This window comes from Papaver somniferum, chromosome 1 (assembly GCF_003573695.1).
Source record: "Papaver somniferum cultivar HN1 chromosome 1, ASM357369v1, whole genome shotgun sequence".
In the NCBI taxonomy this organism is placed as follows: Eukaryota; Viridiplantae; Streptophyta; class Magnoliopsida; order Ranunculales; family Papaveraceae; genus Papaver; species Papaver somniferum.
In genome coordinates, this window is record NC_039358.1 from 224,802,799 (window position 1) to 224,825,959 (window position 23,161).

The 23,161-nt window shown below is 36.5% G+C and overlaps 3 protein-coding genes across 3 annotated transcripts; all 3 read left to right on the forward strand.

Moving 5' to 3' along the window:
• Positions 1–5,994: 5,994 nt before the first annotated feature.
• On the forward strand, positions 5,995–7,194 carry LOC113317278 (endochitinase EP3-like). Its single transcript, XM_026565420.1, has 2 exons — positions 5,995–6,481; positions 6,591–7,194. The coding sequence occupies exons 1-2, from the start codon at positions 6,067–6,069 to the stop codon at positions 6,995–6,997; spliced, it is 822 nt and encodes a 273-aa protein (XP_026421205.1). The 5' UTR covers positions 5,995–6,066; the 3' UTR covers positions 6,998–7,194.
• Positions 7,195–15,860: 8,666 nt separating this feature from the next.
• LOC113317339 (endochitinase EP3-like) lies at positions 15,861–16,936 on the forward strand. The gene is made up of 2 exons (XM_026565470.1): positions 15,861–16,345; positions 16,431–16,936. The coding sequence occupies exons 1-2, from the start codon at positions 16,075–16,077 to the stop codon at positions 16,835–16,837; spliced, it is 678 nt and encodes a 225-aa protein (XP_026421255.1). The 5' UTR covers positions 15,861–16,074; the 3' UTR covers positions 16,838–16,936.
• Positions 16,937–21,346: 4,410 nt separating this feature from the next.
• LOC113317272 (chitinase 5-like) lies at positions 21,347–22,629 on the forward strand. The gene is made up of 2 exons (XM_026565416.1): positions 21,347–21,834; positions 21,947–22,629. Exons 1-2 carry the CDS (start codon positions 21,420–21,422, stop codon positions 22,351–22,353), a joined length of 822 nt encoding a protein of 273 aa, XP_026421201.1. The 5' UTR covers positions 21,347–21,419; the 3' UTR covers positions 22,354–22,629.
• Positions 22,630–23,161: the final 532 nt, after the last annotated feature.

Here is a 23,161-nt window from a genome sequence, read left to right on the forward strand (position 1 = left end):
ATGCATAACACGTTATGCATCATCAAAAACTAATGCATAATCTATTATGCATTTATGAATAAAAATGAATAATATTATCTGATAGAAACAGAAAAACACACAGTGAAAAAAAAAAAGTATTTTTTTTCATAAAACCAATACAAAAAAGAAACTAAGTAAAGAAAAGGTACTTGTTCATAAAAACTAATACAAAAACTAATTAAGGAAAAATGAATAAGGTTCAAACATAAAAGTAATAGTCTGAAGAAACAAACAAGATAATTGCTCTCCCTTAACTTCCCTTAAGTTGCTTCGGCCGTTTCGGAGGCTTCTTGTAACAGGTAGGATTTGTACATGTTTGCTTGTTATGATGGCCAAGCACAAAACAATTACCACAACGCATAGCTCTCCTGGGCGGCTTCTCATATCTGCTCAAATGCTTGTTAGCTGGTGGTCTCCCTAGTGGCCTCCTAACATCAGGTACATCGATAATATCATTACCTTCATAAACTTCAGGCCTGTTGTAGTTCGGAATAGGATGATTTGGATGGTTGTAGGCATTATTGAAGTATGAAGTAGTGAAATAAGGTTCAACAAAATCATATGGATTAGAACCAGACATTGTTATCGATGCGAAATCATGCACACATGGAAACCCATAGACGCGCCACCTCTGACAGGTACATGTCCTTGCCTCAAGGTTAACACAATGAGAACTCTCACTGCCTTCCACTTCATAAACATGAGTATCGGACTGTATAACCATCCATCTTAAACCATCATCAATAAGAGTCGTCATCTTAGCTTCATTCTTCGGTGTGAGAATTGTTATGAAACTATTACCAGTATTCCTCTTTTCTGACATCATCCTCATCACATCCTTCATTATCATATCCAGAAGAGCATTTGTAGGAAAAGCTTCTTGTGTACCTTCATCCAACTATTGAAGGATTCAACAAGAGTAGAAGATGTCCTTCCATACCTACATCCTTGAGAAAAGGTATTTGACCACCTCTCGGGAGGGATATCTTCAATGTAGTCTGCAACCCAACCACAACCAAGACCCCTAATCGTAGCGATGCCAGTTTGGAAACCTTCGGGACTAAGAGCATACTCAGCAGCTTGAAATGCATCAATAACGGCACCATACCTTTTGTCAGAAGCATTAATAGGTAAGTTAATCTTAAGATAATAATAACAGAGACTATGGAAAAATAACTGGAATCGCTCTCTTTAATCCTTCTGCACGATCAGATAAAAATGTGATTGGCCTTTGATCATGATCAAGAACATTACTCAAATTCCTCAAGAACCATTCCCAATTATCATCATCTGCACAACAGAAAACATGTTTCAGGACTTAAAAAAATATAAAATCAAGCCAACGTCTATATAAAGTGTTATGCAGCTAAAACAAAAATAATGCATAATGTCTTATACATCTAAACAAAATGATGCATAAGACATTAAGCACGTGCAAAAAAAAAATCCATAAATCAGAAAAGTGAAAACAATAATGCATAAGAGATTATGCAGCTGAAACAAAATAATGTATAATGTCTCATGCATTTAAACAAAAATGATGAATAACCAGAAAAGTGAAAATAATAATTTATAAGATATTATGCATATAAAGATAAAAAATGCACAAGACATTATGAAGCCAAAATAAATAATGCATGATACATTATGCACATATACAAAAAGGATGTATTATCAAAAAAATTACAATTTTCATCATTGATAGCGGTTGCAGCCATGAGGCATCCTCTAAATCTCCTTGTAAGAAAGGTAGCATCGACATAAATCATGGGATGAAGGTAACGGTAACCATGGATGCATTCCTCGAAAGCAATAAAAAGGTGCAAAAACTTATTTGAAGGTTCTTCGTCTTATAAATCAGTTGAACTGTCCTCGTTCGATTCAGTTTCATCCATTTGAACTTGAAAATCAATCCAACTCCCAGGATTTGTGCTGCGAATGGTATCTACATACCATACCAGATGCGAATATGATATGGCATCCTCACCAAATATATCCTCAAACACTTTCTCCCTTCCATTGTAAGCTTGGTAGTATTTCACATTGGTCCCATAGCTAGTTTTGAAAAACTTATTCAAATCAGAAGCTTTGAAACTCGGATCACTTCTGATTTCATCCTTGATTAGACTAGAAACAAATTTAATGTTGAGCCTGTGGAAAAGCCTTTCACATCCAACACCACAGTGATGACTCCTAACATATTTCTTAACCTTAAGAATCCTGCTTTCAACATCAACAACACAAACCTTATACTCCCAAGGGAAATCTTCTTTAGAGCATTTTGCATAGAACCTGCTAGGTTCATTCTTAGTATATACAAGAACATACCCAGTCTTTACCTCGTATTTCTTCACTACAATACGTACCTCTGCTACACCTCCAAAAAAAGTTTACCAACATCACCAAATAATTTATCCCAACCTTCAGTCCTAAGAACCTTATTAACTGTCACAAAACCATCTTCAAGGAAATTCACCATAGCTTCTTCAGGTTCAGGTTCTATTACACGACTACTTGAAGCTCTACTGCGACTGCTGGAAGAATTATAGCCAACTTCGACCAGTAAATCAAAGCTCTTCTGACCTTTACAGAGGCAACGAGGTACAAAAAACTGAAGAAAAATATCAGAATCAACTCGCACAAACTTTCTTCCATCATTAAAGGAAAATATGACATGATGAGGTAATAAACGAGTCCACTTCTGGCAAACGGCTGTCTTCAAAGACTCCAGAGTTGTGTTGACATCAACAGGATGTGCTAAGAATTCATTGAAGTAGTGAATTACAGCTAGTACACTAGCAACAGGCATTTTCACCCTGCAAAACACAAAGAGAAAAAATCAAACATATCTAGCCAGGCATTGCTTCACAAAGATTCTTACACAAAATTAAAAGATCAAATCAACAACAACAAACAATCTACATTAACCATAATCAGATCAGAAATCAACTGGATATCAAAATTAATAACATCTACATTAACGTAACAGATAACAGATCAAAAATAAGAATGGAAAAACAAATCAAATAAAAAATCGAATAGAACAGGAGCAAAGCCTAGTAAATTAGTATATCAACATCGGAACATGAAATCGAAACAAAAAAAATTGAATCGAAAAGATTTACATTGATCGTAACAATTTCAAAACCAAGAAAATAAACACAAATTCAAAAACAAGCTTAAAAGATCTAAAAAACGATTCGAAAACCTAAATTAATCCTCAAAAACCTAAAATAATAAATTCTAATGTTACAGAAACCAAAACATAGAATCGAATCAAGATTAAACAAAAATCAGAATCAAGATTGTCATGAAAACAAACGAACCTGAAGCTTGAATTTCAAATTATCTTTGTTGAGTAAATCAAATCTCTCAATCAACTCCTTCTCATCTCTCGATCCTATTCTACCTCCTTCTCAATCTCTCGATCAGAAAAAGTGAGGCTAAAGCTTGAATTATCTTTGCTGAGTAAATTCAATCTCTCAATCAGGTCCTTCTCAGCTCTCGATAATTCAATCTCTCAGCTCTCGCTCCTATTCTGTTTCCTTCTCAATTTCTCAGAAACTGAATCTCTGAAACTGAAACTGAGGCTAAAGTGGGAAATAAAAAAAAAAGAATTTTGAAAACTCTGGGCCTGCGCCTAATTTTCACGGCGATTTTGGGTGCGCCCGTGAGTTTTTGTGGGCGTGGGTTTCACAGTAGGAAAAAGTGTAAGAATGGGTGTGGCTGTAGTTTTCACTTATTGGTGTTGGAGAAAATGGGTTTTATTTGTTGGTTTTATAGTCTTGGTGGGAATGGAACTTAGGACCTTTAATTCTCTAAGGGTACTTGCTCATTTACTTACGAGTGAATGAAATATGACCTTTACTCCCATATAGGGTATAACTAAAGAGGAGTTCCACTATTTAACTAATCTATTATGGATAGTTAGACAAACAATATGGGTGTAACGAGTGGGACAAAAATATATTTTTTTCACTAAGGCTCGGGCTTATGGCTCGGGCTCGTGCTTAAGCCATGGACGTATGTCAACCAACACTTATCTTTTTGGAAAAATTACTCTTGAATTATTTTCTAAATGAATTTAAACTCAAATTAAATTTTGTCTTGAATGTGGGGGGCGTGTGACATGGGAGATTTTATTTTCTTACCAAACATATTTCATAACGTTTTTATGCGCATAAATGACGACATTATTTCTTACCATTTTTTGGAATATTTTATGACTGATTTATGTCGACATCATGCAACATAATTTCGCACATTAATGTGCATTGATTTCACCTCTCTCATTTCTATCTATAAAAGGGACTAGAATTCTTCATTCCAAGACGTGTCCAGAAGAGCTACTATCCTCTTCTTTTCGTCTTTCTCCCTGTGTGTGGTTTTTATTATTTGTGCCATTGCTGTTGAGTTCGTATGAGTGGGCAAGTATTGTAGTGCTAACAATATTTACAACGAGAAGTTTTATCCTGGATACGAATTGACCACGGGGTATAGGCATCACCCATTCTTGAGACGTACCGGTCAACTATCGTGTTAAGGACAACGTGTTGAACACGTGATTCTGTCCTCTGTTTGCTGATTCCATTGAGTGTTTATTTAAGCGTTTCAGAAATTTATTTCTAACATTTTCTTTGAGTATTTTATTGTTACAGTTACAATAATTATTACTGTTACGTGTCCATTTAAATCCTATTTGACCCATTTGGAAAGGATGCAGAGCCCAATAATCAGTAAAAAAGCGACACTTATTGAGTTAAAATCTTTTGCGGAGAGATATGGTATTTCGAACTCCTCAATATCTCCTTTTCCGTTGATAAATGAGCAGATTTTGAGCACAATTCTCCACATCAGGGGCTGCTTTTCAATTAACTTGTCCAAATCACTCATCACAATCTCTTAATGAACGAGATATTTGAGATTTCTTCCACATACGCCAAATGAATTCATGCTCATGTAATTGTCTGTGAACTGTGATTATGTATTTTTGTTTCTATTACGATTTTTCTTTGTACATCTACTCCATGCAGATTGCTTCTGCGTTTACTCTTCTAATAAATTTTTTCTCTCCCTATCAATTAAAAATAAAAATCTTAAAGGTGGCTTTTCTCTCCCAAGTATATTAGCATATTTTCAAGTCCATTTTCCACATAACCGACAAGTACATAAATATTCCTTCTTATCAAAAAGAAAAAAATGGGTGGAGAGTCCCAATTGAATCAGTAACACGTGTTTCGGGCCACCCTGTTTCAAGTTCAAACTTCATTATCATATATACTTAAGCTACGCCATAGATGGACGTCCTTGCTAGACAATAACTAGTGCTAAGACTCCAAGTTCTACCTTCATGGATATCTTATAACCTTCCAGATTTCTTAGCCTTTGGGGATCAAGGTTGATACAAGGGAACACCAGCAAGTTTTATGAATGGAGTGATATTCAGTTATAATGATTGTTTTGTTTTATATAAATTGGCAACCATTGTCTAGTATTGGTCTAGAAATAAGTAGGGTTTAGGAATAAATAGAAAGTTCAAGAACTGCAAATTTTAAATAAAAAATGTTAACAGATTACAATGTAGTGGCACAACCAGCTTGGGTTAATCCAGTTGGTTAGGGGTTTGATTCTCACAGTTAAATCGGAATTTGTTGATTTCTTATAAATTTCACTCACCATTCAGTATAAAATAAATGCAAGTAGCTAGCGCTGGCTGCTTGTCTTCAGTCATTGTCCATTAAATGATAGCATGAAAGAAAAAGATAAAAAACTCCATTTCACATCCAGAAAGGATTCACTGACATGGGCACATTTAAAAAAAAAAAGAAGAAACAAAGAAAGAGGGACATCGGCCATATTACTTTGTCCACTAGTCAATTCAAACTATGGACTTATGACCATTGATTTTTGTATTCAACGATATAGCATATCTCAACTAGTACTACATTAGTTTGCTATAAACACATCTAACCATTCAATACATTTTTCATCAAAACACTCAATTATATTTCTTTTCCCATTCTCATAATCCAACAGAAAACAAAAATGGCAGCGCTTACCGTCATTAAACTTGTTACACTACTGGGGATGTTGTCTGGGTTACTGTTCGGCTCAGTTATGGGTCAGAATTGTGGTTGTGCACCAAACTTATGCTGCAGTCGGTTTGGATTCTGTGGTAGCGACGAGGCCTATTGTGGTATGGGGTGTCAATCAGGGCCTTGTTTCGGAACCAATCCTCCTAGTACCGGTGGTGGTGGTTCGGTTGCGAATATAGTAACAGATGGTTTTTTCAATGGAATTATTAACCAGGCTGCTGCTAATTGTGCTGGGAGAGGTTTCTATACACGTAACGCATTTCTTGAAGCAGTTAAATCGTACCCCAGTTTCGCATCTGGGAGTGACGAAGCTGCAAAACGTGAAGTTGCTGCATTCTTTGCTCAAGTAACTCATGAAACTGGACGTAAGTTTTTCTTCTAAATTTATGTTCTTTTATAATTTTCGTTCACATACGGGTGGTGATTCTCGGTATAGGTTAACGTCAACTAAGTGATATCTCTTTCTGTTTACAGATTTCTGTCACAAAGATGAAATTAACGGTGCAAGCCACAACTACTGTGATCCAAACAGTGCAGGAAATCCATGTACTCCCGGCGCGCTATACTTTGGCCGAGGACCAATCCAATTGACATGGAATTTCAACTACGGACCTGCTGGAAGAAGCATCGGTTTTGATGGTCTTAATGCTCCTGAAACTGTATCAAACGACCCAATCATCTCGTTCAAGACCGCGTTGTGGTTTTGGACAAACAACGTTCATCCAGTCATGAGCCAAGGGTTCGGTGCTACAACCCGTGCCATTAATGGAGCCTTGGAATGCAATGGTGGAAACCCTGGTACAGTTCAGACCAGGGCGAATTACTATACCAGTTACTGCAACCAACTCGGTGTTTCACCAGGAGGTAACCTATTGTGCTAAGAGACGGAGAAACTACAAAAATGTAATCTTTAATTTGGTCTAAATAAAGAGAAGAATTTTAAGGCAAAGACAGATTAGTGTCTTGGTCTAGAGGTTCTGGAATTCGCAGCAGAATTTAAAATGTAATCCTCATCATATGTATAATTTGAATAAGAATTTTAAAATTGATCGAATAATTAAATTTGGATGTTCTATAATGCTTACTTGATTGCTTAAAGAAATTTTATATGAAAAATAGTAGTCCGTAGAGGGCGGTGGCTTTATTGTAGGAAAGGGGTTTTCACTGGAAGAATCGTTGTGACTGACTGATCAATTTTCTATACTTTTATCTGATAAAAATGTGTCAAACTTAAGTTTGGTAAAGGACTGTAGTTACTTAGCCGGTGTACGGCTCTACGCCTATCGAAGAACCATGTTTTCTCAATTAAATACTATCAGGGTTTTTTTCGTTTTTTGACGAGGCCAGGGTATCATGTTTCTTAGAGCACCCGACTAATTCCTAGGGCAGGTGAAAGAAAGCTGACAAAAGAAGTTATCAATCCCAGAATCCCTTTGTTCATTTAGTTTTGGTAATGATTAATAGTATGCACTCGATTAGTGGTAATACATTCTATTCTATTAAGTACGTGATTTGGATAAATTGTTACCTGGAAAAAGATGGGTTTTCTCTCAATGAATTCAATAATTCAGAAGAGATAGAATCAAGATTTGTTCTTAAGAGAAGGTATTCAATCCAACCCACATCACCATTTGGTCCAATATTTTTGTTCCCATAACCAAATGGATTAGCAGGCCTCCTTTTTTTTTTTTTTTATATTAGCTTAGAGCATCTCCAACAGAGGATAGATTTATTTATTTTTAGTGACACATAGGATTTTAGACCTCCGTTTGGCATAAATCCATCTCCAACAGTAGGGTCCTATAAATTAGGACGGACCAATTACTAAATATGAAGGTGTTCAAGAAAGTGTTATCTACACCTCCGGTTGCACCTCCACGTCATGTTTTTAACTAATTTTCTCTTAATTCTAAGAGTTGAAATTCTCACTGTTGGAGATGGTTTTTTAGATATGAGGTCTTATATTATTCTATGTGTAGACCCCATAAATGAAAGGACTAAATAAAAAAATCCACATAGGATTTTTTGCACCTTCTCTTGGAGATGCTCTTAGAGCTTCTCCAATGGCATGTATGTGGAGATAAATATCAAAATCCACCTAGGATGCACATCCATTTTCTCTAAAATCATTCTCCAACCCGGATGCCATAAATCAATGCATGCATGACTTTAGGTAGAAAATGTCAAGGGGAATGTCTAGTTTCTCACATTCCCCTTGACATTGTCTACCATCCTAGTCAGTTTTTTTAATTAAAAATATATTTTGTTTACTAAAATTAATTCTAATACAATAAATAATCATTTTTAGATCTAATAAAAACTTAAAATTACTAAACATAAAATTTACATTTAATAAGAAAATTATCACAAACAATACCATTGGAGATGAATAACCTTTTTCACCTAAACTTAAGGAAAATGTGCATCAGTTGTGACTGAAACTCATGATGTTCCTCTTCATGATAACTCTCAGGACTCTCTAAGAAAACAGATTCACTCTGTCAAAGGTTGTATTAGATATCATGAACTGATGATAAAGATTCACATCTTGCTTCAGTTTCGGCAAGCCTCTCTTTTAATATACAGAGGTTACGAAGAAGATTATCACATTCAGATTTTTTTGTGTTGCCACATAGGTAATACATACAACAACCATTGGAGAAGCTCTTAATACTTTTAGAATATACACTAGTGGTAGAAAACCTGGCCGTAAAAAATCACCTAGAAAAAGGGAAGTTAACTAGGGATAAAATCATGGTTTAAATTAGAGGTGTAAATTGGGTTGTGCCAGCACGAGTACAGCCCAGCCCAGCACGGTAACATCTGAGCCCAACCCAACTCAGCCCAGCACGTGATTTAGCCCAGCACGGCCCAACACGTTAGTTTCGTGGGCTGTGTTGGGTTAGGCTAATCGGGACAGTAGCACGACACAGCACTCGACACGGATAAGCACGTGGCCCAGCCCAGCACAACACGTTAAGAAAACACGTCATAGCATGCACATGTACACCATATAACAAGGCATAATACATCACATTTTGTCTATATTTCCCAAAAGAGTCACTATTCTAGCTAGGACATTTTATGCTGGCTTATTTTTATAACAACACATATAATACCTAAATACTTGGAAAATTTATTTTAAACATTGTTGTTATAATGTCGTTACCTATATTTGACTAGAAAATTAATTTACATGACAATGATCCAATTTTATATTTGATGGACTATTTCTTTTTATTGAATAAACTTGTTAATTTTACTTGAAATAATTTCAAATGATATGTTGTCTATTTAGATTCTCGTGATAATGTCCGACTTAATTTATACCATTACGAGATTTCAAATAGTTTATAACACGTGTGCCAGCACGGCACATCACATTTATACGTGTGATGTGCCCGCGGGTTGTGTTGTGCCTAGCTTTTGACTAGTAAACCACAACACGACACAACACGTTTAGATCGTTGGCACAACACAGCACGGCACATGGCACGTGAAGCACGCGATTTCGTGTGCCGGGTCGGCACGTTTTACACCTATAGTTTAAATGGTGTCAGGAAGAACCAAATGATTGGCCACCGTACTGCTAAATCAAAAATGATCTAGCATCGCGCGAGCAAAAAAAATTTCCTCGACGGAACTGTATGCTCTTTAAATATTCCGAGTTCAATAACGTCTTTAGGATTAGAGCCAAAGACTCTATTGTTACGCTCCTTTCAAAGATTCCAAGTGATAGCACGGGGAAGAATACTCCAAACCTTTTTATATTTTCCTAAACAGTGTTGCGGTTCCATACAAGAAACAGTTGCAGAACAGTCTCGCGTTCTTTGGAGAGAAAGGAATTGTCGTACTTTTGAAGACATACAACTTTAAGACTGACAGGGAGCTTTAAGACTGACAGGGAGCTGGCCAATGCCGCTAAGTTTTTCGTTTTTTCTTGGGATTCTGCTTATCTGAATAGAATGCACTTTAACTTCTCTTACACACGGACCAATTGGAAAACTGTATTTAGTTGATTTCTTTGTTGGGAAAATTGGTACCCCGAGCGCAGTGGAAATCAGGATCACAAAGAGAAATTGGTGATTTGAACCAAACATGGGAGAAATAATAAGAAATAGACAGAAGATAAAAAAGCAGACAACCACAACACAAGATATACGTGGTTCACCTGTACAGGCTACATCCAAGGCCAACACCACCAGAAAAACTTCCATTAAATCAAAGACCATTACATGCTCTTTCCGCAACCCAAAACAAGACCAAAAGAGTTAAAAAGACATACCCGAGAACACCATCGAAGAAACCATAAAAACCAATTCTCTAACCATTCCTCGAACCAGCCTCATGTCTTCTCTTCTACACCGGCTTCATAGTCGCTAGTAACAGAGGAGAAACATGGAAACACTAGAAACTAGGTTTAGGGAAACGCCCCAAATCCTAAACCATAGAACACCAAAATCCTCTCTCTACAAGTTTTTATCTCACACCGATATTGACCTTCACGGTAGCACACGACTCTCCCTACCAAAGAGACCAAAATCCTAAGCACAAGAATTTACCACTCTTCTAGGTTGGATTATTTTTACACCTCTAATTCTAATCCTTTATATAGAGAAACAAATTTGTCCCTTAAAAAAACTTTACTTTGGAAACAAATTTTCCTAACTTGGACCCTAAATTCCTAAACTTTAGGAGCAAGCTTTCACAAGGTAGAGTTTGCACAAAAGTCAAACTTCTCATAACCGACTAAATCCAACATTCTTTTCTCTCTTTCTGAAAACTTGCTTGTTTACCTTCGGTAGACTGTACATTCTTTTATCTTTAATAAAATTTCTCTCTTCTCATAAAAGAAAAAGAACAGTCTCGCGCATAGACCATGAAATGTGGCCTTGTATTCAAAAATCCCCAAATTTTATAAAAGACTAGGTATTATCCCGGTCTACGGCCGGGGCTCAACCTTTTTAGAATTTTATTTATTGTTTGGTCGGCCGGTCAGTATCTTTTCATATTTTAGTCCGTCTATAATAATTGGGAGCATATTTAGTTAATCCGGTCATATCAGAATGGCCCCGATATTTAGTTGCTCGTGTCATATTATAGCGTGTTAGTTAGTCGGATCACAATAACATGTTTAATTAAACGGCTCATAGTAGCCGGATGGGGCTGGGGCCTCCTTGAATTAGAATATTTAAAGAAAAATATAATATCCGCATTAAAATTGACGGTGATTAGGTAAAATCTATAGAGTCTTCAAGATTAATATTTGATTTTATTAAGATAATATATTTATTTATTTTTTGGAAACTCGAATTTCAAAATCTTATTGACCTTTATTTTCTCATGACTACCTGGTTTAACAATAATCAGTTTGGTAAATTAAGGATATGTAACGTATATTCATATAATAATCTCCGGAAAAGGGCAAGAAAATCAAGAAAAGAAATCCCACATGGAAAATATGCCAGTCCATTACCGGACAAATTAAGTTGGCGCAAGAATCTATTTTTATCTCGAAAACTTTAGAACATGTACCTTCCTTGATGAAATATTTGTCAACCGGACCCTGTATCCAAGTGTCGCTTCTTATTTTGCTCCTCATCGTGTAGTTCTTCTTCACTTTTCTTATCATAATAAATAGACTGATTTTAGGCTGAACAACATTGTTCAATTTTATCACCTTTTTCGAATTTTATTTTTTTTAAATAGGCTGAACAACAACTATTCTTTATTAGAAAATCTAGGATTTTCATTAGCTGGAGAAAAAAAACGTATAGGGGAAGCAAATTCTTGTGTGTACAACTTCCCATGGACTCTCTGTTATTACTGTTATATGAAAAACAAACTTGTGTTTCAAGTTGTCTTTATGCCTCGTGCAACAACCATCTTAGGAAATTGGAAGATTAGGAAATCCAGTTATATGAGGAAAGGTAGACTCTGCGTAAAGTTTAGTCGTGTTTAGGTAAGTGGTCAGGTTAGGGTAATCTTGGTCGAGCCGCTGCATAATCTATGCCGTTCAAAACGATATTTATTAAAACGGACGGACGGACGGATGGAGATCTATATAACTTAGCGGTCAAGTTAGCTTGGGCCGCAACATAATCACCACCATCCAAAATCATATGTTAAAAACGGGATCGGACGGACGTCTATATAAAACATATAATCGAACGATCCAAGCCGCAGGATGACGAAATCGATGGTCGGATTTGTAAGGTACTTTAGAACATGTACCTTCCTTGATGGAATATTTGTCAACCGGACCCTGTATCCAAGTGTCGCTTCTTCTTTTGCTCCTCATCGTGTGTTCTTCTTCACCTTTCTTATCATAATAAATAGACTGATTTTAGGCTGAACAACATTGTTCAATTTTATCACCTTTTTCGATTTTTTTTTTTTAAATAGGATGAACAACAACTATTCTTTATTAAAAAATCTAGGATTTTCATTAGCTGGAGAAAAAAAAACGTATAGGGGAAGCAAATTCTTGTGTGTACAACTTTCCATGGACTCTCTATTATTACTGTTATATGAAAAACAAACTTGTGTTTCAAGTTGTCTTTATGCCTCGTGCAACAACCATCTTAGGAAATTGGAAGATTAGGAAATCCAGTTATATGAGGAAAGGTAGACTCTGCGTAAAGTTTAGTCGTGTATAGGTAAGTGGTCAGGTTAGGGTAATCTTGGTCGAGCCGCTGCATAATCTATGTCGTTCAAAACTATATTTATTAAAACGGACGGACGGATGGGGATCTATATAAATTGGCGGTCAAGTTAGCTTGGGCCGCGACATAATCCGCTCCATCCAAAATCATATGTTAAAAACGGGATCGGACGGACGTCTATATAGAACATATAACCGATCGATCTGAGCCGCAGGATGACGAAATCGATGGTTGGATTTGTAAGTCTACACACACAGCACTTCTTTTTATAATATAGACTAGGTATCACCCCGACCTACGGCCGGGGCTCAACTTTTTTCGTTTTCGTTTTGTTGTTTGATTGGCTGGTCCGTATTCTACCAAAATCTGTTTTAGTCATTCGCAAAACTAATTAGATTATAACGGTCAAAAATCGAGCTTATAAGTTAATTCGCACTTGCGTCCCTAGTATTTGTGGTTGTGTCAAATTAGCCGGGGCTTACAGCCCCGGCCGCGGTCCCTTGAGGATACCATAGTATTTTGTTGATCGAGTCAAATTAGCAGGGGCCGTGGTCCCTTGAGAATACTATAGTATTTTATTGGTCAGGTCAAATTAGCCGGGGTTTACAGCCCCAACCGTGGCCCTTAAACATTCCCTAATGTTTTGTTGGTCGGGGTTGTGACACTTAAATCTCGCACATAAATCTTTACCATGTTTTTTATTTTATTTTATTTTTAAAAATAGCTTTTAGATTAGTTGAAGCTAACTTAAATTTTCATGAGAAAGTTATGGTACAAATCATTATGCTTATCGGATGATTGAACGTTCAAATGACTTATTCGATGGACCAGAGTATATACAGTGTATACGAATAATCTTCATGGAGGGTCATCCACCAAACATAATCCAAACAGACCCTTAGCCATATGTTTACCGTGAAGATGTATTGATAAGGAGATATTTGGTTGCATTAAACATAAAACCTCTTACCCAATTCATTCCTCTTCCTCAATTAGGTTTTCTTTCTTCTCCTTTCCTCTTTAGACCATTTTTTTTTTTAAAATCATCAGCTCTGTTTTCTTTTATTTCACCGTATCCATCCTTTAAATCATCCATAATAATAACTTAGTATTAATAACTCAGTATTATTATGATATAGAGAGACGAAGTTAAGAATTAGAAGTCGTTAATGGAGGGGAAGAACTATAGATAGAAGACCATTTGTTGGTGAAACCGTTAAAGAATGATGCTCTTCTGTTCTATAAATACATCTACTTAGTGTTAGCCTATATTAACGAAAACTTAGTCAAATTAGGAAATCCGACGCTGCAGTCAAATTAAGAAATCCAAGGATCCGACGCTGTTAAATAATCTTTAGAATCATATTTTTATTAGGAAGCCAAGGGATCGGACGGACGTCTATATAGGACATATAACTGATCAATCTCCATCGTGGGATGACGAAATCGATGGTCGGATTTGTAAGGCTACGCACACATCACTTCTTTTTATAATATAGACTAGGTATCACCCCGGCCTACGGCCGGGGCTCAACCTTTTTCGTTTTCGTTTTGTTGTTTGATCGGCTGGTCCGTATTCTACCAAAATCTTTTTTAGTCATTCGCAAACTAATTAGATTATAACGGTCAAACGTCGAGCTTATAGGTTAGTTCGGACTTGCGTCCCTAGTATTTGTGGTTGTGTCAAATTAGTCGGGGCTTACAGCCCCGGCCGTGGTCCCTTGAGGATACCATAGTATTTTGTTGATCGGGTCAAATTAGTCGGGGCCGTGGTCCCTTGAGAATACTATAGTATTTTGTTGGTCAGGTCAAATTAGCCGGGGCTTACATCCCCGACCGTGGCCCTTAAACATTCCCTAATGTTTTGTTGGTCGGGGTTGTGACACTTAAATCTCGCACATAAATCTTTACCATGTTTTTTTATTTTATTTGTTTTTTAAAAATAGCTTTTAGATTAGTTGAGGTTAACTTCAATTTTTTGAGAAAGTTATGGTACAAATCATTATGCTTATTGGATGATTGAACGTTCGATGGACCAGAGTATATCTGGTGTATACGAATAATCTTCATGGAGGGTCATCCACCAAACATAAGCCAAACAGACCTTAGCCATATGTTTTCCGTGAAGATGTATTAGTAAAGAGATATTTGGTTGCATTAAACATAAAACCTCTTACCCAATTTCACTCCTCTTCCTCTATTAGGTTTTCTTTCTTCTCCTTTCCTCTTTAGACCAATTTCTTTTTTTTAAATCATCATCTTTGTTTTCTTTTATTTCACCGTATTCATCCTTCAAATCGTCCATAATAATAACTTAGTGTTAATAATTCAGTATTATTATGATATAGAGAGACGAAGTTAAGAATTAGAAGTCGTTAATGGAGGGAAAGAACTATAGATAGAAGACCATTTGTTGGTGAAACCGTTAAAGAATGACGCTCTTCTGTTCTATAAATACATCTACTTAGTGTTAGCCTATATTAACGGAAACTTAGTCAAATTAGGAAATCTGACGCTGCAGTCAAATTAAGAAATCCAAGGATCCGACGCCGTTAAATAATCTTTAGAATTATATTTTTATTAGGATGCCAAGGGATCGGACGGACGTCTATATAGGACATATAACCGATCAATCTCCATCGTGGGATGACGAAATCGATGGTCGGATTTGTAAGGCTACGCACCACTTTTTTTTTTTTATAATATAGATTCTAAGCATATTTTAGCACATTTCTCCGCGTATATTACACTGAGGCTGCTTCACAACTAAATAGTCCGAGTCGCCCATCACTATCAAAATCAAGGCGATATACATAAATTTTCTCCTAACTAGGCCAGATGAACTACACATGGGTCATGGGTGGCTCTTTTTTTCATCTTCTCGTACGAATAGTCGAATTTTGAAGTCAATTTTCACATATTCGAAGAGTACAGAACTAATGAAACCGATAACGTGGGTATAGTCCCCACTTTGTTTCTAGTTCAAACTTCCTTGCTAAACAATTAGTGCTGGCTACTGTTTTAACCATTCACGGAGTACCACATTAGTTTTGCTATAAACCATAATCCATATTTTTCATCAAAACCTTCAACTACAAATCTTATCTCATTAATTCGTATTGGCTATTTACCAAATTCTCCAAAAGAAAAAAAAAATGGCAGACCTTACTGTCATTAAATTTGTTACACTAGCGAGCTTACTGATGGGATTGTTGTTCGGCTCTGTCATGGGTCAGAATTGAAGTTGTGCACCAAACTTATGTTGCAGCCAGTTTGGATACTGTGGTAGTGACATGGCTTATTGTGGTCGTAACTGTCGTTCAGGGCCTTGTTTCGGAAGCAACCCTAGCCCTGGCGGTGGTTCGGTTGCGAATATCGTAACAGATGGGTTTTTCAATGGAATTATTGACCAGGCTGCTGATAATTGTGCTGGGAAGAATTTCTATACACGTAATGCATTTCTTGAAGCAGTTAAATCGTACCCTAGTTTCGCATCTGGGAGTCAAGAGGCTGCAAAACGTGAAGTTGCTGCATTCTTTGCTCAAGTAACTCATGAAACTGGATGTAAGATGCTTTTTCTACTGCTTTGGTTCCGGTTACTGAATTTGAGTTATAGTTGCAATTAACTAACATGTTTTTCTCCTTACAGATTTCTGTTACAAAGAAGAAATTAACGGTGCAAGCGGGAACTTTTGTGATAAAAACAGCCCAGGAAATCCATGTAATCCAGGCAAGCAGTACTTTGGCCGGGGACCGATGCAATTGACGTGGAATTTCAACTATGGACCTGCTGGAAGAAGCATTGGTTTTGATGGACTTAACGCACCTGAAACTGTATCTAATGACCCAATCATCTCGTTCAAGACGGCTTTATGGTTTTGGACAAACAACGTCCATCCAGTCATCAACCAAGGATTTGGTGCTACAACCCGTGCCATTAATGGTGCTTTGGAATGCAATGGTAGAAACCCTGGTACAGTTCAGACTAGGGAAAATTACTATATCAGTTATTGCAATCAACTAGGTGTTTCACCGGGAGGCAACCTATTGTGCTAAGAGATTGTCAGTGACGGTAAAACTACAAAAATGTAATCTTTGATTTGGTTTAAATAAAGGGAAGAGTAAGATAAAGACAGAATAGTGTCTTGGTCGGTTCTGAAATTCGCAGCAACAACCTCCTCCTTAATATGTATAAATTGAATAATGGAGTGTTTGGCTGTATAATTTGTAATTCGGAGGGATATATAGTTTCATGGGATTACAAAATCATGTAAGTACGTAGCTAAGAGAAAATTCCTAGGATTCTTAGCATTTGCTTATTTTAAGTTCCATGTACTATTTGGAAACTATTTGTAAGGAGAAAATATGGCTCTTAGGGTCCAAAAATAAAGATGGATTCATAAATGCTTCCTAAGTTTTCCCCCAAATATTTGGAGGAAGTGATATTCAAAATGACAAATTTATTGGAATTATAAAATTCGAGGGGCAGCTAAACGTACCAAGAGAATCATAATTCTACAAAATCCCTCAGATCTATAAATCCCATTTTTTTAGAGTTTTGCATCTAAATCCACCTTAAGATATTCAAGGTTTAAGGAACGATTAATTTCAATGTTTTGAATTGCTTAGTTGATGAACAAAAATTAAGTACAGTATTGCTAGTTTGTAAGGTCGGTGGCTTTGTTATAGGGAGGGGTTTTCACACTTGGAGAGTTGTACACCATGTTTGTTTACTTCTAACTCATCTGGATCTAAGTCGTTTGGATATGACTGAAATCACCCAATTCATCTGGATCTGACTCAATATATCTGTTTTGAGTCAGTAGTTTGGTTCCATGAGTCAGGGGTATTTTGTTACCTGACTCAAACGAGTTCAAATCATGAGTTAGATCTGAGTGATAGGTTGAGTTAGATCTGACTCCAAATAAAAAGTAAATAGTCTGACTGCTGACTCGGTGCGAGTCAGGGATTAACTCAGACCCCGACGCCGAGTCAGCTGCAAACTAACAAGTCGTAGTGTGACTGGCTGACTAAGACCCAGTGGAGCAGGGACGGATTCAGGATCACGGATTTTTCATTTTAAACCTGGACTAATACACATGATTAACAAAAGAATTGGCTAAAATGGGAAAAATTAGGCTTGTGGACTGGGAGGGCGACCGGAACTAAAGCCCCGGTTAGCCCTCTCATAGGTCCGTCCCTGCAGTGAAGGATAATTTTAATGTGGCTGACTATGACCCAGCGGAGGATAATTTTAATGTGGCTCGACCAAATTTGGAATGTACATTCCAAATTCTAAACCTTACGAGATAAATGACATTAACAATCATTCAAACCTCTTAGAGCACCTAACCTGACTAATTTCTGGGACATCTGAATACTATGGACCTCTGAGTCAATACCTGACCAAGACAAAGAATTTATCGGCTATCATGGCCAACATCATCAGAAAAAAATTAAATCATCAGTCCCTAATTTGTGAGGTGAGTATCAAACCACTTGGCCATATTTTCGGTAGTCTTTTGCAACTGTATTTTAAATATTTATAGAGCGATATGATAAAAACCAATATGATAGTGTTGAATCTAGATATCTTGACTAGGTATACCAATTATTTAGAGAACTAATTGTCATATCAATTGAATTACATCATTCTGCTAAAAAATATTAAAATCATTTATTTATTTTAAATGTTTGTAAGAAAAATGGTGAAAAAGTTGATCAAATTCTATGAATTCAATAAAATATTGAAAGCACCTTCATAAGAACGCGAACCAAAAGAATTGAGGGATATTGATTACTTCTCCCAACCTATAGTATCTGTTAAGGGGTGTTTTTGTGTATGAAAATACTAAAATATTCTTCCTTCAAAATAAAAATCAAAAAACTTAAAATTAATAAACAAAATCATATCTCCCATTTCTATTTCCACTTCTTATTAATCTCTTTTAGGGTTAGAGATTTGAAACCCAAAAATTCCCCATTCCCTTTCAAATTTTAAACTCTCCTCACTCCCTATCAAATTCTCTTCTCCTTCTCTGCCGGCTCCTCACTTTTTGGAAACGATTTTTTTTTTTTAATTCGGAAGTGATGAAGATCATGCTGAAAGTGATGAAGACCATGCCGGAATTGATGAACACCATGCCGGAAAACGGTGCCGGCATGCTTAGTAACTAACATTCAATGCCGTAACTAAATACTGGCATGCTCGATAGAAATCTATCAATGCCGGTAGTCAAGTGAAAAAATATCATCTTTCTGGATACTTTACATCATGTGCCGGCATAGAAATTAATGCAACATATTATGCCGGAAAGCGGTGCCAGCATGCTCGAGAATTAACTAACTGTGCCGGCAGTGGACTGATTAAAACCAGAAAAAAATCAAAACCGATTTTTTTTTACAATACCGGAAGTGATGAAGACCATGCTGGAATTGATGAAGACCATGCCGGAAAATGGTGCCGACATACTCGAGAACATCCTATCAATGCCGGTAGTCGAGCGAAAAAAAAAAAATTTGGATACTTTTCATCATGTGCCGGCATAGAAATTTAAGCAACATATTATGCCGGAAGTGGTGTCGGAATGCTCGAAAATTAGATAACTGTGCCGAAAGTGGACTAATTAGAACAAAAAAAAAAGGATTTGAAGATCAAAACCAGAAAATTTATGAAAATTTCCAGCAAATGCCGGCATGGTTTTTTGGTTGAATACCATGCCGGCACCGAGCTTTTTCAGCTGCAACAATGGTGGCTTCAAAGAAAAAAAAATCAAATTTTCAACCTCTTAGCAGCAATTCTCTCTTCACAATCATCCTCCATTTTCACAAAAAAAATTCCCTCTCAAATATTTTTTTTCTCCTTATACTCTCACCTCTCTCACACAAATTCTAATAAAAATACACACTAATCATTAACAAATACTTAAGATTTTTACTAATTATTATTAACTACTAAACCTGATTAGTGAGGGGTAGATTAGGATTTAAAAAATACTTAGATAAGGGGTGACCCCAATTTGATATGTGGATCCAGTTTTTGTCTTTTTCCTCTATTCCCCAATTAGTTTTTTTATCCCCAATTTCAAATTCTTTCATAAGACTGGTGGAAATTGATAGAACTTGAGCAATCACAACTAATTTAGTATTCCGCGAGACAGTTTTTTTCCGATAGGTAGAATAATGGTTCGGGGACTACATCCAAACTGCTTCAAAATTCGAATTTATTTATAGGGTGCTTGGATGTACATCTAGAAGTTACTTTTTGATTTCTTGAGATTTTTCAGAACGGCTCATAGAAACAAAAAAATCAGTTTTTTGTGAAGCGAAATAACTTCGCTTCTGACTTCTAGAAGTAGAAGTCAGAAGCATATTTGTATCCAAACACGCTACCTGCAATTATGGGGTTGAAAGTCATACCTCCACTCTGGGGATATGAGAACCACTTGATCACTTGTGAGACAAATAGAATACACTTAAATCATTATTTAAAAGGACTCATTTTGACTCGCCAATAAAGCGAAAAAAGCTATCATTCAAAATTGTTAAATTTTATAAAGTGGTAGATGGTGGTGTTATACGTCATGAATTGTGCTCATCTTAGAGTTTGATAAGAGGAATATAACATCAAAATATTGGGATCAAATTCATTTTCATTTGTCTCTAAAAAAATATGGTTCAATCTTGTACGGAAAGTATACATGTAAAAATATCCATGGATCCTCCTTTTATAAAACAAAACAATCTCAATTATCGGAAATTTCGTAACTTCATGTAGCAAATTTTTTTTTTTTAGACTTGTGCAGCAATCTTGCTAAGAATGATTCTGAGCATATCCTTACCACAATTCTCCACGTATACCAAACTGAGACTGCTTTTCGATCAAGTTATCCAAATCGCCGGTCACAATCTCAAAATTAAGGAGATGCATAAATTATCTCCTAACTGGGACAAATGAACTACACATGGGTGGCTTTTTTTTCTTTCTCGTATGAATAGTCGCATTTTGAAGTCCATTTTCACAGAATTTATAACAAAAGAGTCTAATTAAACCGATAACGTGGGTATAGTCCCCACCCTGTTTTTAGTTCAAACTTCATCATAAATGGACTTCCCCACGAGTAGTAGTGTTGGTACACCAAGTTGCATCTTCATGGATATCTTATACTCTTCCAGATCTAGCGGATATATAACTGTAAACTCAATAGTACAATGAAATACTACAACCAATAGTCATCAGGACTTGATTCTTTTACTGGAAGTCAGAAATCGACAATATTTTTATATCATATTTCAGTAACCTTTCCAATAAGATTAACTAAAAATCTAATACTCTTCCAGATTAACTTCATTTCCATCTAGAATTTGATGGCTGTTCTCAAGTTTTGCTTTGGTCGACAGAGGAGAAAACAAACCGTCAAACGTCTTAAAAACTAGACTGGCAGCGGCTACAATTGTTCATTGACTAGTCAATTCAAAGTTCAAATATGGATTCCCTGAGATATATCATTAAAACCATTCACCCAGTACCACATTAATTTTCCTATAAATACATCCAGCCATATACTATTTTTTTCACCAAAAACCTTCAATTACACATCTTTCCACATTCATATTACGAAACTTAAAAGAGAAAAAAATGGCAACCCTTACTGTCATTAGATTTGTTACACTAGCCAGCATACTAATGGGGTTGTTCAGCTCTGCCATGAGTCAGAACTGTGGTTGTGCACCAAACCTATGCTGTAGCCAGTATGGATACTGTGGTAGTGGCAACCCTTATTGTGGTCCTGGGTGCCGTTCAGGGCCTTGTTTTGGTTCCGGTGGTGGTGGTGGTGGCGGCGGTGGTGGTTCGGTTGGGAATATCGTAACCGATGGGTTTTTCAATGGAATTATTAACCAGGCTGGTGGTAATTGTGCTGGGAGGGGTTTCTATACACGTAATGCATTTCTTGAAGCAGTTAAATCGTATCCAAGTTTTGCATCTGGGAGTCAAGAAGCTGCCAAACGTGAAATTGCTGCATTCTTTGGTCAAGTAACTCATGAAACTGGACGTAAGTTTTTCTCCCAAACTTTCACGTTCTATCTTATTTTTCGTTGTATTGTTTAATTTGATTCCCCTAATGAGTTTGGCAGCTAATGACAAATTTCTCTTTCTCGTGGCAGATTTTTGCTATAGAGATGAAATTAACGGTGCAAGCCACAACTACTGTGATCCAAACAGTGCAGGAAATCGATGTACTCCCGGCGCGCTATACTTTGGCCGAGGACCAATCCAATTGACATGGAACTTCAACTACGGACCTGCTGGAAGAAGTATTGGTTTTGATGGACTAAACGCTCCCGAAACTGTATCGAACGACCCAATCATCTCGTTCAAGACCGCGTTATGGTTTTGGACAAACAACGTTCATCCAGTCATGAACCAAGGGTTTGGTGCTACAACTCGTGCTATTAATGGTGCCTTAGAGTGCAATGGTAGAAACCCTGGTACAGTTCAGACTAGGGCGAATTACTATACCCGTTATTGCAGTCAACTCGGTGTTTCACCAGGAGGTAACCTATTGTGCTAGAATCTCGATTCCTGGTGATGGTGAAACAATAAAATTGCCTCTTATCTTTAATTTTTGGTCTAAATAAAAAGCTAAGAAATAAGGTAAAGACAGAACAGTGTCTTGGTCTAGTCTTTGTTGTCCGTTGAACCTTTCTAAGCATGGCCGCCTGCATAAGCTTGTGAATTCAAGTACTTCCAATACGGCTGTGATTTAAATCAATGTAAGCTTTATGAAATGTATATCTTATCAGAGTATGAATTGTCGTATCTTTTTATACTAGATTTGTGTTTTTGTTTGTTCAAAGCCAAGACAGTCAATATTGGTCAATTGTTGGTCAAGTAACCCAAAGCAAAGATGATCCAAACGGAACTCGATCTTGTAACTTAACTTTATGAACCCGATAGCCAAATTACCCGGACACTAAATCCATAAGGACTCGAATTGGAAAATTAGGCTAAGGCCCGATCCATGGATAACCCATAATATGAGGCCCTTTATTAAAAGAAGTTTAAATCTAGGCCCTGAGTTATTAAAAGACATTTATGCCTTTTTATTTACTGTCAAGCCCCAAAATAAATAAAATTTAAATTTAAGCCCAAAATTGTTAAATTTAGGCCCAAAATTATTAAAGTATAGTGTGAATGTGTAAACAAAAGTTACACATGCATATGGCATGTGTATCCAGAAGTTACACATGCATATGACATGTGTAATGCAAATTTACACATCAAAAAAAATAGACAACTTTAATATCTATTTACAACAATGTTTTAGCGTGTGTAACTAGAATTTACACACGCATCTGTCTAGTGTAATTGAGAGTTAC